The sequence below is a fragment of the Staurois parvus genome, unplaced genomic scaffold (genome assembly GCF_062004578.1).
Source record: "Staurois parvus isolate SC_StPar_1 unplaced genomic scaffold, SC_StPar_1.0 ptg000019l, whole genome shotgun sequence".
Classification (NCBI taxonomy): domain Eukaryota; kingdom Metazoa; phylum Chordata; class Amphibia; order Anura; family Ranidae; genus Staurois; species Staurois parvus.
Window position 1 is genome coordinate 24336005 of NW_028317815.1, and position 15267 is coordinate 24351271.

The window sequence follows — 15267 nt, forward strand, 5'->3', positions numbered from 1 at the left end:
AAAAAGAAAAAAAGAAAGGAAAAATAAGTTTTCATTTTCTTTCCTTATTTTCCAAAACCTTGTGGCAACAAATGAGATCTGCAAAATACTCATCATGCCCCTAAGCAAATACCTTGGAGTGTCTACTTTCCAAAAAGGGGTCATTGGGGGGGGGTTTCTTCTACTATCCTAGCATTTCAGGGTCAACATTAGAAGCTTATGCCACACATCACCAATTCTTCTAACCACTTGAAGACCAAGCCTTTTCTGACACTTTTTGTTTATATGAAAAAAACATTTTTTTGGCTAGAAAATTACTTTGAACCCCCAAACATTATGTATGTTTTTAAATCAAATGCCCTGGAGAATAAAACAGTGGGTATTGTAATTTTTTATGTTACACAGTATTTGCGCAGCAATTTTTCAAATCAAATGTTTTGGAAAAAATACACTTTTTCTGAATTTTAATGCACAAAACATAATATAAGTGTCAACTCACTAAAGGTTATAGCATGAGTTAAGTTAGTCACATGACCACATATCACATGTGATACTGAAAATGTCAATTCACTATTGCTAGTATGCGGTATTTACCATAAATAGCAAAAATGCTCAGTAAATACCGCATAAAAAGACCTTAAAGTCAATTCACAAAAGGAAATAAATAATTAAATGTGTGCGGTAATTAAGTAGTGGTCCCGGCATGCGTTATGTACTGGTATGTGCAGTATCTGTCAGTACTCTAATGGGTTGTTAAGGAATGGGTGGCCACGGAGTCCTTAACAACCTAAGAATCATCAGCTGTCAGCTGGGTTCCCCGCTGACATCTGGATGTAAAAAAAAAAAAAAATTGCCGGTAATTAAAAAATAATAAAAAAGTTGAGTGGTTCCTCCCTCCATTCATATCAAGTCCTTCAGGTCTGGTATGTGTTTTGAGGGTAACCCACACACCAAAATGTTTAAAACAATGTTGTGGGGTCCCCCCCAAAATCCATACCAGACCCTTGTCCGAGCATACAGCCAGGCAAGTCAGGAAAGGAGGGGGGCGAGGGAGTAGCCCCCCTCTTGATCCATACTAGGCCACATGCCCTCAACATGGGGGGGTGCTTTGGGGCAGGGGTCTCCCCCCCAAAAGCACCTTGTCCCCATGTTGAGGGGGACACGGGCCTCTTCTCCACAACCCTGGCCAAGGGTTGTGGGGGTCTGCGGGTGGGAGGCTTATCGGAATCTGGAAGCCCCCTTTAACAAGGGGGTCCCCAGATCCCAGCCCCCCCATGTGAATGAGTATGGGGTACATGGTACCGCTACCCATTAGCAAACAAAAGTGTAATGTAAAAAAAGACAGGACACAGTCTTTGACAAGTCATTTATTAAAAGAATGTCCCCCGAAGTAGACCCAACATCAATTACATGCCCGCCACCCACCCAGAAAAAAAAAATGCTCTGTCTTGATGTTGGCTCCCTCTGTCTGACAGCTCCACAACCGAGGCATGCTGGAGCGATGATGTCACAAGGGGTGGGGTCACATGGGTGATGTCACGGGGGACATTCTTTTATTTTTCTTCTTTTAATAAAGGACTTGTCAAAGACTGTCTCCTGTCTTTTTTTACACTACACTTTTTTTTTATGTGAATGGGTAGTGGTAGCATGTACCCCATTCTGATTCACATGGGGGGCAGGATCTGGGGACCCCCTTGTTAAAGGGGGCTTCCAGATTCTGATAAGTCCCCCCTCCCACAGACTCCCACAACCACCAGCCGGGGTTGTGGGGAAAAGGCCCTTGTCCCCCTCAACCCCCAGCCCCAAATCAACCTCCATGTTGAGGGCATGTGGCCTGGTATGGATCAGGAGGGGGCGCTCGCTCGTCACCTCCCTTTTCTGACCTGCCGAGCTGCATGTTCAGATAAGGGCCTGGTATGGATCTTGGGGGGGGACCCCTACACCGTTTTTTTAAATTACTTTTTAATTGCTGGTAGTTTTTTTTCAAATTCAGCTGTCAGTGGGGAACCCCTGCTGAGAGCTGAAAAATTTACGCATGGTTTTCACTACTAAAATACTGCATGCCTTGATAAAATAGCTCATGTGGTATTTTAGTAGCGTTGCGGAATCTTGCCACATACTCAGATGCGATAAATACCGCTTAGTTAATTGTGCCCATCTTGCCCAATTGTTTGATAAAATATAAAAGATGATGGTATGACATGCTTTAAAATTGTGCACACCAATACAACGGCGAAAAACTACTTACATTTTTATTATCCACAAGTGATGCTTTAAAAGCCTTTACAGATTACCACTTTAGATTCACACGAGGTATAGAGCTATAATTACTACCCTCGATCTGATGTTCTCTGTGATACACCACATGCATGGTGCAATCTCAGTTTACATACCGACATGGGACCGACGCTTGTGTTTGCCTTTGCGCTCAAGCACAGGGGGAGGAGTGACTTTTTAAAAGATATTTATTTTCCCTATCATTTTTTTATATTTCAATATGTTTATTAAGAATTTTTAGAAACATTATACAGAAAGACAAGAAATGCAACCCACCAACATGACGAGCTGCAAAACAATAAGACAATAAATTCAAGTACAATGTGTAACAACATAACAACAGAATCAACCAATAAATGAGGAATACACTGGTAGCATAAACAAAGTTTGGTCGATTATGAGCAAATTGCTCCATAAACAAGGTGGTATGAATAATATCATTAAAATAATAGACAAAAGTATAGGAACAAAAAAATGAGGAAAGAACTGAAGAAGAAAGTAAAGAATAAAACCCAGAAAAAAAAAGTAAGAGAGAGGGCCAGCCAAGAGTCCGTTAAATAGAAGAAATATTCAGAATCCATGGATTCTAAGTGCTCCTAAATTTAGAAGTATTGTTGTTAAGTATACCAGTAAGTTTTTCATTAATTATAATCCAATTAAGTTTCTGCTTCCAGAGAAATTGTTGACTGTTTCCAACATTTGTCTATCATAATTCTCACCGCCAACAGGATATAAAGAATAAGTTTAACCGATTTCTTAGGAATATCAGTGGGCAATAAATTAAATAGAGCTATTTCAGGGGATCGACGAATATTAACCCCTGTTACCGAATAAAGGAAGTTAAATAAACGGATCCAAAACCTAGTCGCCACAGGGCATTTCCACCATATGTGGAGCATAGTACCCTCTTGTCCACAATGTCGAAAACAGCTGGGTGACACAGAAGGGTACATTTTAGCAAGACGTGTAGGGACCAGATACCACAGAAGAAGCATTTTGTAGTTAGATTCAATGAGTGTAGTGTTAATCGAGATTTTAGATCAGCCGTATTCCGCCAAGTGTCCAGCTCCAGAGAAATATTTAAATCCCTTTCCCAATGTACCATATAACAGAGCTTAATATTTGGATCAACAAGGGAAGCATATATATTAGACAGGCGACCTTTCACCGTCCCCTTAGCCCCACAGGAGACCTCGAGAGGGGTGAGCGTACAGGGTTCCGTTAGTAATTTAAGTTTGCTAGTGACAAAAGACATAATTTGATAATAAAACATTTTGCTAGAAGGCAGGTGGTACTGTGTTTGAAAATATTGGAGAGAATATGGACGAAGTCCATCCAAATAGTCCCCAATACGCAAAAAGCCCTTATTGATCCACCAGTGAAACACAGATGGTGTTAAACCAGGAGTGAATTCAGGATTACAAAAAACTGGGGCCAGAGGAGTATGTAGAGAAAATAAAGGCCCTTTCTTTTTTTAAATTCACTTTTATTGTCATCACAGAGAATGTAAATATCCCCTGTGATAGCAATAGGCAGTGACAGGTACTCTTTTCTGAGAAATCTGGGGTCTATTAGACTCTACATCTCTCCTCTGCCCTTAAAGCATCTGATCAGATGCTTTCCCAATTTAAAAATGCCGCTGTTTATATCTGGCAAAAACTGAAATGATGAAATGCTTATAGCTTCCATTTTCTTGACTGGAACCATTCTGGTCTGCGATCAGCTCTATGGTCAGCCAGCATATCTGCTGGATGCACTCTCGGGTTTCCCAGTGGGAAGGGAGAGCCCAGGAAAGCCGTGGAAGTCTGCGGGGGGGAGGGAGTTGTCCCTTCCCGCTGCTTGTAAAAGCAATCCAGCTGTTAATTATCCACCAGGATTACTTTTACATGAAAGCTGACCACCAGCTGATAAAAACAATGCCAGGATGATGCCTGTAGCTGAAGGCATCATCCTGGTTTAACCACACAATGTCCAGCAACGTACCAGTACATTGCTGGTCCTTGGGCATATACACAGAGAGCATAGATATATGATGAATCGGGTCTGTGGAGCAATACGACTGCAATTCATTCTTTTTTGTAATGCCCATGTTCAGAGTTAGGCCCAAAAAAAGTTTTACATTTGGAAAGCATGATAGGTTTTTATGTTAATTGTCTGGAAAGAGCTTAATTTGGGTGAGAGGTGATGTATTGTTGTGTGTATAAATTGCTTTGGCCCACAATGAATTGATACAAATTTTCTGTGAAAAACAGCAGAAGGGCTAAATGTTAGTGCTGGCAATGAAGGGGGTGATCCTGCTAACACTGGTTTTGGGGACATTATACTAAGGGGCCACTAGTATGTTTCTGTTTGTGATCAATATATTGATCCTTACAAACACTGTACTAGTAATGGTGGTGATAAGCAACCTATAGCATGAGTGCAAGAGTGTTCAGGCAATCTAACGCTAGCTGGCCCTGACGCTATCTGATGTCGTTAGTGGCAGTGATACAGTGATTAGTGAAACATTCTATACACTGACACTGTACTAATGGCACTATCTGGGTGACAGCGGCGATCAAAGGGTAATAGGGGCGATCAAAGGGTTAAATGCGCTAATCTAACGAGTGTGTGTGTAAAATTTAGGCTTTTACTCAGTGTGGTGTTGTCTCTTCTTTCCCTGGATTGACGGGGGGCAGTGGGGGGGCACACGCATGCATGCTCACACCTGAAAATAGAAAGTGACTTAAGGGTACGTTGCTTTGCCCAGATCCGTTGCTTGCCTGCACATTTCTGGTGGGTGGAAGGCAAGTAGGAAGAGAAGCAAAGCTCTTATGAATCAGCTTAGCTAACATTGTGATCATGTGATCGCATTGCGATCTCATAATTACCAAGTCCCGATTACCTGGATCTTCATTCTGCTGTGTCCAGTTGCAGGTGGCGCACAGCTTTACCGCCACTCTACCAGTAGCTTTTGCCCGTCTGCAGTACAAGTGCAAGCACAAGCGGACGGGGGGGAAGGTTTTTTTCTTTAATGCAAATGAATAATTTAGAACCACTTTACCAGTGCTGATGCCATTGAATCATCATGCCACCCAGGAAAACCACAGATTTCCTTTAGAGTGATCTTAAAAAATTCACATTTTACAGTTGCCCAACAATTGATCTACAGTATGCACGCTCACAGTAAAAGTTCCCCACTGTATGCCCCCTGTGATTAGCTTTGCAGTAGATATATTGGATATATTAGCCACTAGATATACTAGCCACTGTGCCACCAGTAACAACAGCTTAGAATTTCGGCACACAACATACAGTGCATGCCTCCTCACAGTAGGGTTGTTAGGAAAGTTATAGTGGAAATCTAGACTAACTGGTAAATGCACAGTTGAAATGCATATGTGCTTACTATTTTACCTGACAATGGATTTATTATTATGTTCTGTTTTGTTTTTCTTGTGCTACAATGAGTGTTACGCAGTTATTATCTTTTGTAGCTTCCTCTGTCAACGAAAGAACCCAAGATTATTTATTGGGCATTAAGAAGAATTCCAAGTAAGGCACTTTTGCATGGTCCAACTTGAATGAATGTAACTAAGCATATACCATACCTGTGGGTTCCCTCTAGAATCTGGAAACCACTATAGTAGACTCAACTATTCCAGCGATCTCCTCTTGCTTCTGGGTCCTGTGCTGAGTGTCTGCCCTGCTACATTCTGAACACAGAAGGTCACCCAGTTGGCCCAGGGGATATTCAGAGGATGCTCTGCATTTTCTCAGTGAATGCAAAGCATTCTCTCATTGAATGAATGATACCTTATCCAATCAGGGAACACTTTGCATTCATTGAGGAAATGTAAAGCATTCTCTAAATGGCACCTACGCTGAACAGCTGACCTCTTGTGTTCAGAATGCAGCAAGGCAGTCTCTCAGCCCAGAAGCTAGTGGAGGTCACTGGACTAGTGGTATCTTTCCAATTTCTAGAAGGATGCCACAGGTTTGGTATTGCATGTAAAAATGTCATACCTGGAATTCTTCTTTAAACACATCTATCCACTGAGCTTACACAAGATGCTAACCCAGAACGTAGCAATAGTAAACCAATAAGCAGCAGGGTGATGTTTCAGATTTTCACTGTTGCATGGCATAGGAATAGCTGGAAAAATTCAAATATTTTGGTACGTAAAACAGTAAATGTTTGTATATTAACTGTTTTTTGTGTTGAATCTGGATTTCCACTGTAACTCAGAAATGATATACTGTCATTACTAAATTTCAAAACCTGCACACAACTACAAAAGAAGTTCAGGGCAGCACAGACATATGCTTTATTGCATTTGAAGAAACACAATGCAAAGCAAACCTAGCAATAAACATAAGTGAACACGAACATTGCACTCCAGCTTTCTCCAAACTTTCTTACAAACACAGTTCGGTTACAAAAAACATAACCAAGTACCCCAGCTTAATTGAGTTAAATGATAAATATTATAACTTCTGTTGTTTTGTGATTTGATACTGGTGCGATAGAAAAAAAATATTATTTTGACTGGCTACCTGTAGGTGGAAAGTCTACCTGATCTTTTAACACCAACTATAGAAATAGCTTTCACTTACAGTACATACAGAATCTGTACATGATAATTATTATTATCACTGCTCATTGTACCTGCAGATCTGTAGAAGCCCAGATGGGGACTCATGTATATTGCTTCTCTCTATTGTATGTAGTCTGTAAATGACTTTACATTGTCAGACACATCATAGCCAAATAAATAATCCATGCTTGCCACTTATACCATGACCTCTCTCACACTAATCACTTTTAGGCCTCAAGCTAGGATTAGTCATTGAGTTCTTTACCAAAGGGTAGTTTTCCTGCTTGTTTCATCCTTCTAAAATCTCTTTAATGTATAAATATATATTTCAATGTTACCAAGATTGCAAAGCTATTTTATCTCATATGTTTAGTTAGTAAAAAGATACTTATTGTTAACTTTTCTGGGTGCTTGAATATTTCTTCACATACTTGTTTAAGGAGTGTCTGCTATCACTTAAAGTGACAGAGTCATTTAAAAAAATAAAAAGTTGCTGATAGATATTAAGTACCTATGTGCCTGCATACAGTATATCTGAAACAGCATGCAGTCCCACTGCTAGGCTGCCGGACTGCTCTGATCAGGCAAAGTTTTGACAGTTTCTGGTAGTATTGTAGCTTGCCCACCCCATTCTACCTCAAGTACATTCCAATTAGCCAGTTAGGTTGCCAATCATCAGTGACCTCACTAGGGTTGTTGTCACCTGGTGCGCTAAAACATAGTGTCGCCCCCCCTATTAATTATTTACCATATAACACAAATGGACACAAGAGTGATCGGTACTGAACACTTACTGTGTCCATTTACTACAGGAACGGACCAGAATAATGAAATATTTACCAGCTCTTTATCCTGCTCTCCATCCTGAGTATTAGGATTCCCCTTGTGTACCCTTGCTATGCATGGATGCAAAACTGTTCTGATCAGGCAAAGCTTTGACACATTCTGGTAGTATTGTAGCTTGCCCACCCCTTCCTCCCTCAAGTACATTCCTATTAGCCAGTTAGGTTGCCCATCCTGCTCTCCATCCTAGGGATTCGGATTCCCCCTTTTCCCCCCAGCAGCCGGGAAGCTGGTGGAGTTGCGGGGGTAGAGGGGGCATGCATGCAGGGGGGGGTGGATAAGATTGGTGCTGCAGGGTGGGGGCAATTACATAATGATGCACTGTATCTGTTATTCTCCCTGCAGCAGCTGAAAGCCAGTGGAAGGGAGAGGGAGAGAGTCCAGCTTTCAGTTGGTGCAAATAGAAATAAAAACACAGTGCATCGTTGTAATCGCCCCCTCCTTCCTCGCCACACAAAATCCCCCTGCCATCCGGGCATTCTTAAATAAATGGTCAGTTCTCCCCTGGTACATTAAGTGATATTCCCTATATAAAACACTGATCTCTATACACTGAGTGCTATTACCTACATATAACACTGATATCTGTACACCTAGTTATATATAGGTAATAGCACTCAGTGTATAGAGATTAGTGTTATTATACATAGGGAATAGCACCTAGTGTATGAGCACATTCATTGTCACACTTCTTACTGTACATTGTCTGGTATAGAATACAGCAGAGCTCACACACTAAGTTGCTGGTGGCCTGGCGAACACTGACCTGCACACAAGGTAGGTTACTTGGAGACTCTGCCACCTTGTGCTTTCTTTAGCATGAGTTTACTGTTCCCCAGGATGGGGATGTGGACTGTGGCCCCGCCCCTCCATGGACCTTCAAAGGAGGAGAAGTAGCCAGAGTAGCTGCCCTCATCTGGAATTTAAGCATAATGGAGAGACTGTAGACTGCTGATTTTTAATGTGCGGGTAGCTCTAGATGCATGCAATTTATACTTCTTAGCATTTTTTTTTTCAGTATTTGAAGTAGTTGAAGATACACCTGAAAGACTCAAACATCAACCAACTGAAACTCATATTTGGCCACACCATGCTTATATTTACATTATGCAAGGTACACAAGTATCATACATAAAGTGGTGATATACATACATATGAGTGAAACATGTTAACAATCTATAATGTTATGAGTTACCTTGATGCGTGGCAGTATCACATTTTGGTATCTGAGAGCAATGACCAGTTCGAATATTCGGATCTGTAGTGAAACACCACGGAGACTCAGACCCATCGGGATTTCTACAATAATTTTCTCTTAAGTCCCTGAAAAAATAAAAGGCAAATACACCATTTGTTTTTATAAATAAAAAGTAAACATGTATTATTTTATTATTGACAATTTTTTAAAAAAGGCTATCAATAAAGATATAAGTCTTATTAAAGGTTTAGAATGGTAGATGTTACTTCAGAAGGAAATACAAAAGGAATCCACACTGAATTTAGAGATTTTGGGTAACATGTTAGAACTCTAAGACAGAGCTCAGGCTGAGAATTGCATGCTGTGTGTACCAAGGTTGGTGGCACAGAAGAAGCTTTGCGTTGAGTCAATAGTATAAATAAAACATGTTTGGGTGTGACAGGTTCGTTTAAAGCTGAACTCCATGATAGACGTACATTGCCTAAATGCCAGAGTTTATTTGAATCTTGGTGTGCTTTGTGTATTTTTTAGATTTGTGCAGTAATCTAGTAAATTTGCCTCTGTGCAGTATCTTCCTGTACTACAGACCAGTTAATGTTGTCCCTCTGCACCACTATGTGCTTGACTCTGGTTAATGTACATTGCTCAAGAAGGCCGAACCCACACTGAATTTGTTTTACACTGTAATAGTAATACAGACACTGGTAGACTCCTACATTCATTTACTGTACATTAATTTTTCAGTTGGTACTAGTAGCACTTTTTGGCAGTCTAGTTGTCCATGTGAGATTTCAGAATGCAAAAAATAAACTCATGAAACCTCCATGAAAAAAACATTTATTACTATGGTTGGTAATTGTCATATGATACAGTGCTGATTTTTCTTGTTGGTGTATAAATAACAGTATAACTCAAAACACAACAATTCAATTTACAATATGTGTTCCATATAGGAACAGTACAGGCGCGGACTGACCATTCGAGCACTCGGGCACTGCCCGAGGGCCTGGGGTCAGTAGGGGGGCCCAGGAAATGCCCCTGGTACCTTTTTATAGGCTTTTTTGGGTGTGCTTTGAGTGTGGGCAAGGACACAGAGGCCCCATGATCCCCTATTGCCCGGGGGCCCCATGAGTTTTCAGTCCGCCCCTGGAACAGTAGACATATAAATAACTATTAGATCCTAATCTAAAGCACAAATGTCAGTGGTCATTTATAAATGTAAAAAGTACAGTATTTTCTGGCGTATAAGACTACTTTTTATACTTAAAAATATACCCCAAAAATTGGGGGTCGTCTTATACGCGGGGTATAAAATGTGAACCTTGAGTTTGTTTGGGTCAAGCTGGCTGGATGTCTGGTAATACTGTACATACAGTATGCTGCGCTGAGCCAAGCTGGCTCAAAACAAATGTCCCTATGACAGATTAATCTGTCAGCCTGATGGATGTGCGGTATATACAGTATACTGCGCTGAGCCAAGCGGTTTCAAAACGTACCGGTACGTCCCTACTGTAATCAGCCCGCTGGATGCGTGTATGTACGGTAGCTGCGGCTACATACAGTATACACTGGACCAATCACGGCGAGTGATGTATTCTACTAATGAATACAAAGCCTGCTCGGATTGGCTGAGTCAGAGAGGTGGGCTGATGATGTCACAACCTCAGCCAATCCGAGCAGGCTTTGTATTCATTAGTAGAATACATCGCTCGCCGTGATTGGCCCAGCGTATACTGTATGTAGCCTCAGCTACTGTACATACACACATTCAGCGGGCTGATTACCGTAGGGACGTACCAGTACATTTTGAAATAGCTTGGCTCAGTATACTGTATATACCACAGTGGTATATACTCAGTATACTGTATATACCGCACATCCAGCGGGCTGACAGATTAATCTGTCATAGGGACATTTGTTTTGAGCCAGCTTGGCTCAGCGCGGTATACTGTATGTACATTACTGCACATCCAGCGGTCTGTATATATACTGTATACTGTATGTAGCCGAAGCTATCGTATTATCGCACATCCAGCGGTAACCATCTGATTTGGAATTTGATCCATATGATGACTGTCTTACAAATGTATCACAAGATGTCATTCATGAACTTATGATGTCAGAGGATGAACATGAGGATTTTGAAGGATTTTAAGTACCGGTAAGTCATAACCATTTCAATTAAACATCTGATGTTTTTAAATGGTGTTGCCTCGGAAGGGGGGTAGTCTTATATGGGTATTATAGCTCAAAACCTATGTTTTAACTGGAAAATTAGGGGGTCGTCTTATACACCCAGTCGCCTTATATGCCGGAAAATACGGTAGTTAAAAATTTTTGTAGTTTATTTTATAGCAGAATTTTATTTTTATTTTTAACAAATGCAAGCCATTGGATAAAGGACATTAAAGGTGTTATAATCCTTTTCACCTGTGCCTTGCTTGTTTCACCTGCATAAGGTGTGCATTCATCATATCATTGCATGGTGTCATTTGTTGCCTTGCATGCACAGCCTATAGTAGAGCAAATCTTCACACTCCAGTGTCATTTTGATTACACTAAAAGTGAAGTTTTGGATAGCAGTGGGTAGCACTAGCAGCTAATTGGTTAATTTCAATTATTGCCTGAAAATGTTCTTTAAGACACACATGGATCTTATTTAGAATACTGTTATGAATGTGCTGTAATTAAGAATACAACTGATATAAAAGAACACATTAATATTACTGTGAACAGTGTTACATGTCATGTATGAGTAACTATTGCTTTGTTCCAAAGGCACATGTTTTTTGCAAGATAAAGTTTATGTCGCAATTAAATGCACATTATGTATTCAAATCTACTTATCCAAAGCCAGAAATTCACAATATTCTACAACTGATGGAGAGATAAGGGATGTGTGATATAAAACATAATCATGCCTGCATGTCAGTACCTATTCATCATTTTAATGATTGCAAATATTATAACAACTAGTTTTATTCTGAAATTAAGATTTCAAAAATAATTGCAGATTTTCAATATGACAATTAAATAAACTGTAGTAAAAATACCAAAACATCATAAATATTTATGGAGATTTATATGCCAAAGCCTTAAAAGCATTATGTGAATTCTTCTTTTTATACACTAAGAAAAAAGCAAGTGAACCATAAAGTGTAACTATACCCAAAAGTTTGTTTTTGTTTTGGACTGAACGGGAAATGTCAGAACCCCTGTCAGGTTTTATTGCTATCTAGGGCTCCTTAAAAGAGACATCCCTCACTTTTTTCTGATGGTAAACCTGACAGGAGCTCTGATTGTTCCCCGTTATAATAAAAACAGCAAGCTAGGTTTGACTATAGATATATATATATTTTTTTTTTTTTTTAATTATTTCTGTACATTTAGTACAATAGGAAAATGCTGCACTCAATATTCCAGATACAGGAAGATACAATTAATAATCTAAAAAGGTGTGCAAAACCCTATACAAATGAATAAATAATCGACTGAGTGCTACATACAATTACACAAAAGTGAGAAATTAATTGAGAAAATATCAAAAATTTCACTAAAAATCAAGACTGTATAAAGCAATAAATGGTGACAAAAAAGTTTTTGAAAAAATGAATATTGGAAATTATAAATGTTAACACAAGTTCACTTCCAGTGTCCAAATTAGGGCCCCACAGGCAAAGAAAATATCTTTTGTTCCAATTGTCTGGTTCAGGAATGGACAGCAAATCTTTTCATAGCACATTCATGTTGTCAGGTATAACATGTAATAGGTAGAAATCCTACCAGGGGGAAGTGTACGCTCACCTTCTTCATGGACACTGCATCTACATGGAGAAAATTCACTTTATTTATTAGGATATCTCTATGGTTCAGACATCATCTGAAGTGAGATTGTCTTCCAGAGGAACGGAATGGTAAAGTCATCAAGTTATTATGTACTATTACAGGATTAGCTCATACCTACAGTATATGCTATATGTTACATATACTATGACTATGAATATGGGGATGCAGATATATCACTAAACTATTTTTCATCTTGTATTTATTTTGCATAATTTTTCTAATGCTGCAGGTTAATCAGTTTATTTTTTGCCTTTCAACTACCCCCTCCCTTCTTTAACAACTTGCTAATGACATTTTGAAATCAAATGTTTCTGTTTTCATTACATACCTTATTTTAGACAAAGTGTCATCATCACTGGATCTTCTCTATACAATATAGGCAGATCGGGGGCGTGGTCTGCCGCAGCTGGATGATGGCTGCTTAGAGAGAGAGCTCCCGCCGGCCGGATCCCTCTACACAGCCTTACGAAGGAGCGGGGTGAGTGAGTGCTGTCTCACTATGGGGAAGTCGGACCGGACATCAGCCGGTGCCCGATCACGATCCCCACGGAGCCAGGGAGCGCAGGGGCGGCATATACAGGAGCTCTTCCGCTCCCAGCAGCAGAGGGAAGGGCCGCAGCCATCTCCTTCTCCCTCTGCATCCCCCTCTCCCCCTCCCTCTGCTGCCACTGATATAGCAGATCCCTCCTGCTCTGCCTTGTCGGCTGCTCCGGACACAGTGCCCCACCATGACATCCATCCTGCATCCCAGTCCCTGTCCTTAAGGGATCTTCATGCAGTGGCAGCAGACATCAAGGCCACCCTGACTGCCACGCTCACTAATGCCCTTGGAGATTTACGGGAGGATATAAGGGCCATGGGCTCACGAATGGAGCAGGTGGAGTCCACCTCCAGGCAAAACAAATCTGCCATTTTAGCCATACAACAAAAATCAGTGAGGCACACTTCTACTATCAGAGAACTTTGCAGACATGTTGAGGATCTAGACAACCGTGGCCGCAGACATAACATTAGAATCCGCAGTCTCCCAGAATCAGTGGAAACTAACGATATCCCCAAAGCGGTAATGGCCATATTTAATGACCTCCTTGGTCGCCCGCCAGCAACCCCAATCGACATCGAACGTGTACACAGAGCGACCCGCCCTAGGAGGGGAGACGCAGACCCACCCAGGGATGTCATTTGTTGCCTTGTAAGTTTCCCGCTCAAAGAGGATATCCTCAGATGTGCTAGAGACAGAAGGCATCTTTTATATGGAGGCGCAGAATTACAACTGTTTCAAGACTTATCCAGCATTACCCTACAACAGCGCCGTGCATTACGTCCCCTTCTGGACATGCTCCGATCACGTAACATCACTTATAGATGGAGGTTCCCGTTCTGCTTCTCTGTACAAGCTAACGGACAATCATGCAACCTGAGATCCCCTGAAGAATTGCCATTGTTTTGTTCCTCCCTGGACATACCTCTGATTGACCTACCTGACTGGTACAGCTCCATAAGATTGCCACCAGTTCAGGGCCCGGGATCGTTGGACAGTGCTATGGATTGGCATGCTCAATCTAACCGTAGAGGTCGGATGCCTCCGACGACTCCTCCGAGACTCCCCACAGGGGGCACAACAGCCATCCTCAGCCCGACGGCCTCTCCTGCACATAGGAAGCCGCGGCGCGAAATCCGATGGTCTGGAATCCCTACACAGCAATGCCTTTCCGGCGCATGTTTTTGCCAGGTTCCTATATTTTGCCACTACCACGAACGCTTTCTTACAGTTTTGCCACGAGAGTTCCAGTTACTTCTTCGTTCACTGATCAATGCCTGCTGCACTTACACTTTGCGACACATACCTCTTATCCACCAGGATGGCATCCTCTGCTCTACAGAACTCACATACAGTTATGGCCCTGTATACACTTAAAGGGCCTCCTCACTTCTCCCTACATGATATGGGAACGGACATTGACCGCATGCAAACCGGTTCCACCCCCTACATTGGGGAACAGTTTTTTGGATCTATCCAGGTCATCGCTCAGACACACTCAGCTTCCCATGGCAGTCTCTCCGCCCCCCGCTGTTTTTTGACCCGCGCCTCTTCACAGCCCCCTGGGTCCCCTGACCATCCGTCTGCATTCTGGAAGACTTCCATCCTTCAGCTCCGTCCTTCTGGTATTCAATGAGCTTCACTCTTACGTCCCTGAAGATGTCCTGCGGCCTGCAAGAGACTGCTCAGTATTACGCTGTTCACTCCCCCTACACCTTGGACTGACCGGCACATCTTGGTCCTTCGGATGAAGCCCCTGCCTAATTTGTAATGTATTCTCTTTGTGGGATTGTGTCAGTGGCCTCACTTCTCTCTCGGGGGGCGGTTTGAGGGGATATGGTTACTGCATGCTGGGATGGGCAGTAGCTTTATAGGGGTTGGTAGCGGCAATTACTGTACATGGAGTTTAGCTGTGTGGATGAGCATCGCCTCCCTCTGCCACTAGATAGTTCACCCGGATTTGAGTCCTCCTTTTTCTCTCCGGGTTGTCCTTACCTATTAATTTG

General features: G+C 41.6%; 1 protein-coding gene across 2 annotated transcripts in view; it reads right to left on the reverse strand.

Moving 5' to 3' along the window:
* HGF (hepatocyte growth factor) overlaps positions 1-15267 on the reverse strand; it is a 184853-nt gene that overhangs the window by 52123 nt on the left and 117463 nt on the right. For both annotated transcript variants that reach the window (XM_089685857.1, XM_089685861.1), the window contains exon 9: positions 8872-8999. In XM_089685857.1, the coding sequence (XP_089541983.1) occupies positions 8872-8999 (128 nt within the window). The remainder of the gene's footprint in view (positions 1-8871; positions 9000-15267) is intronic.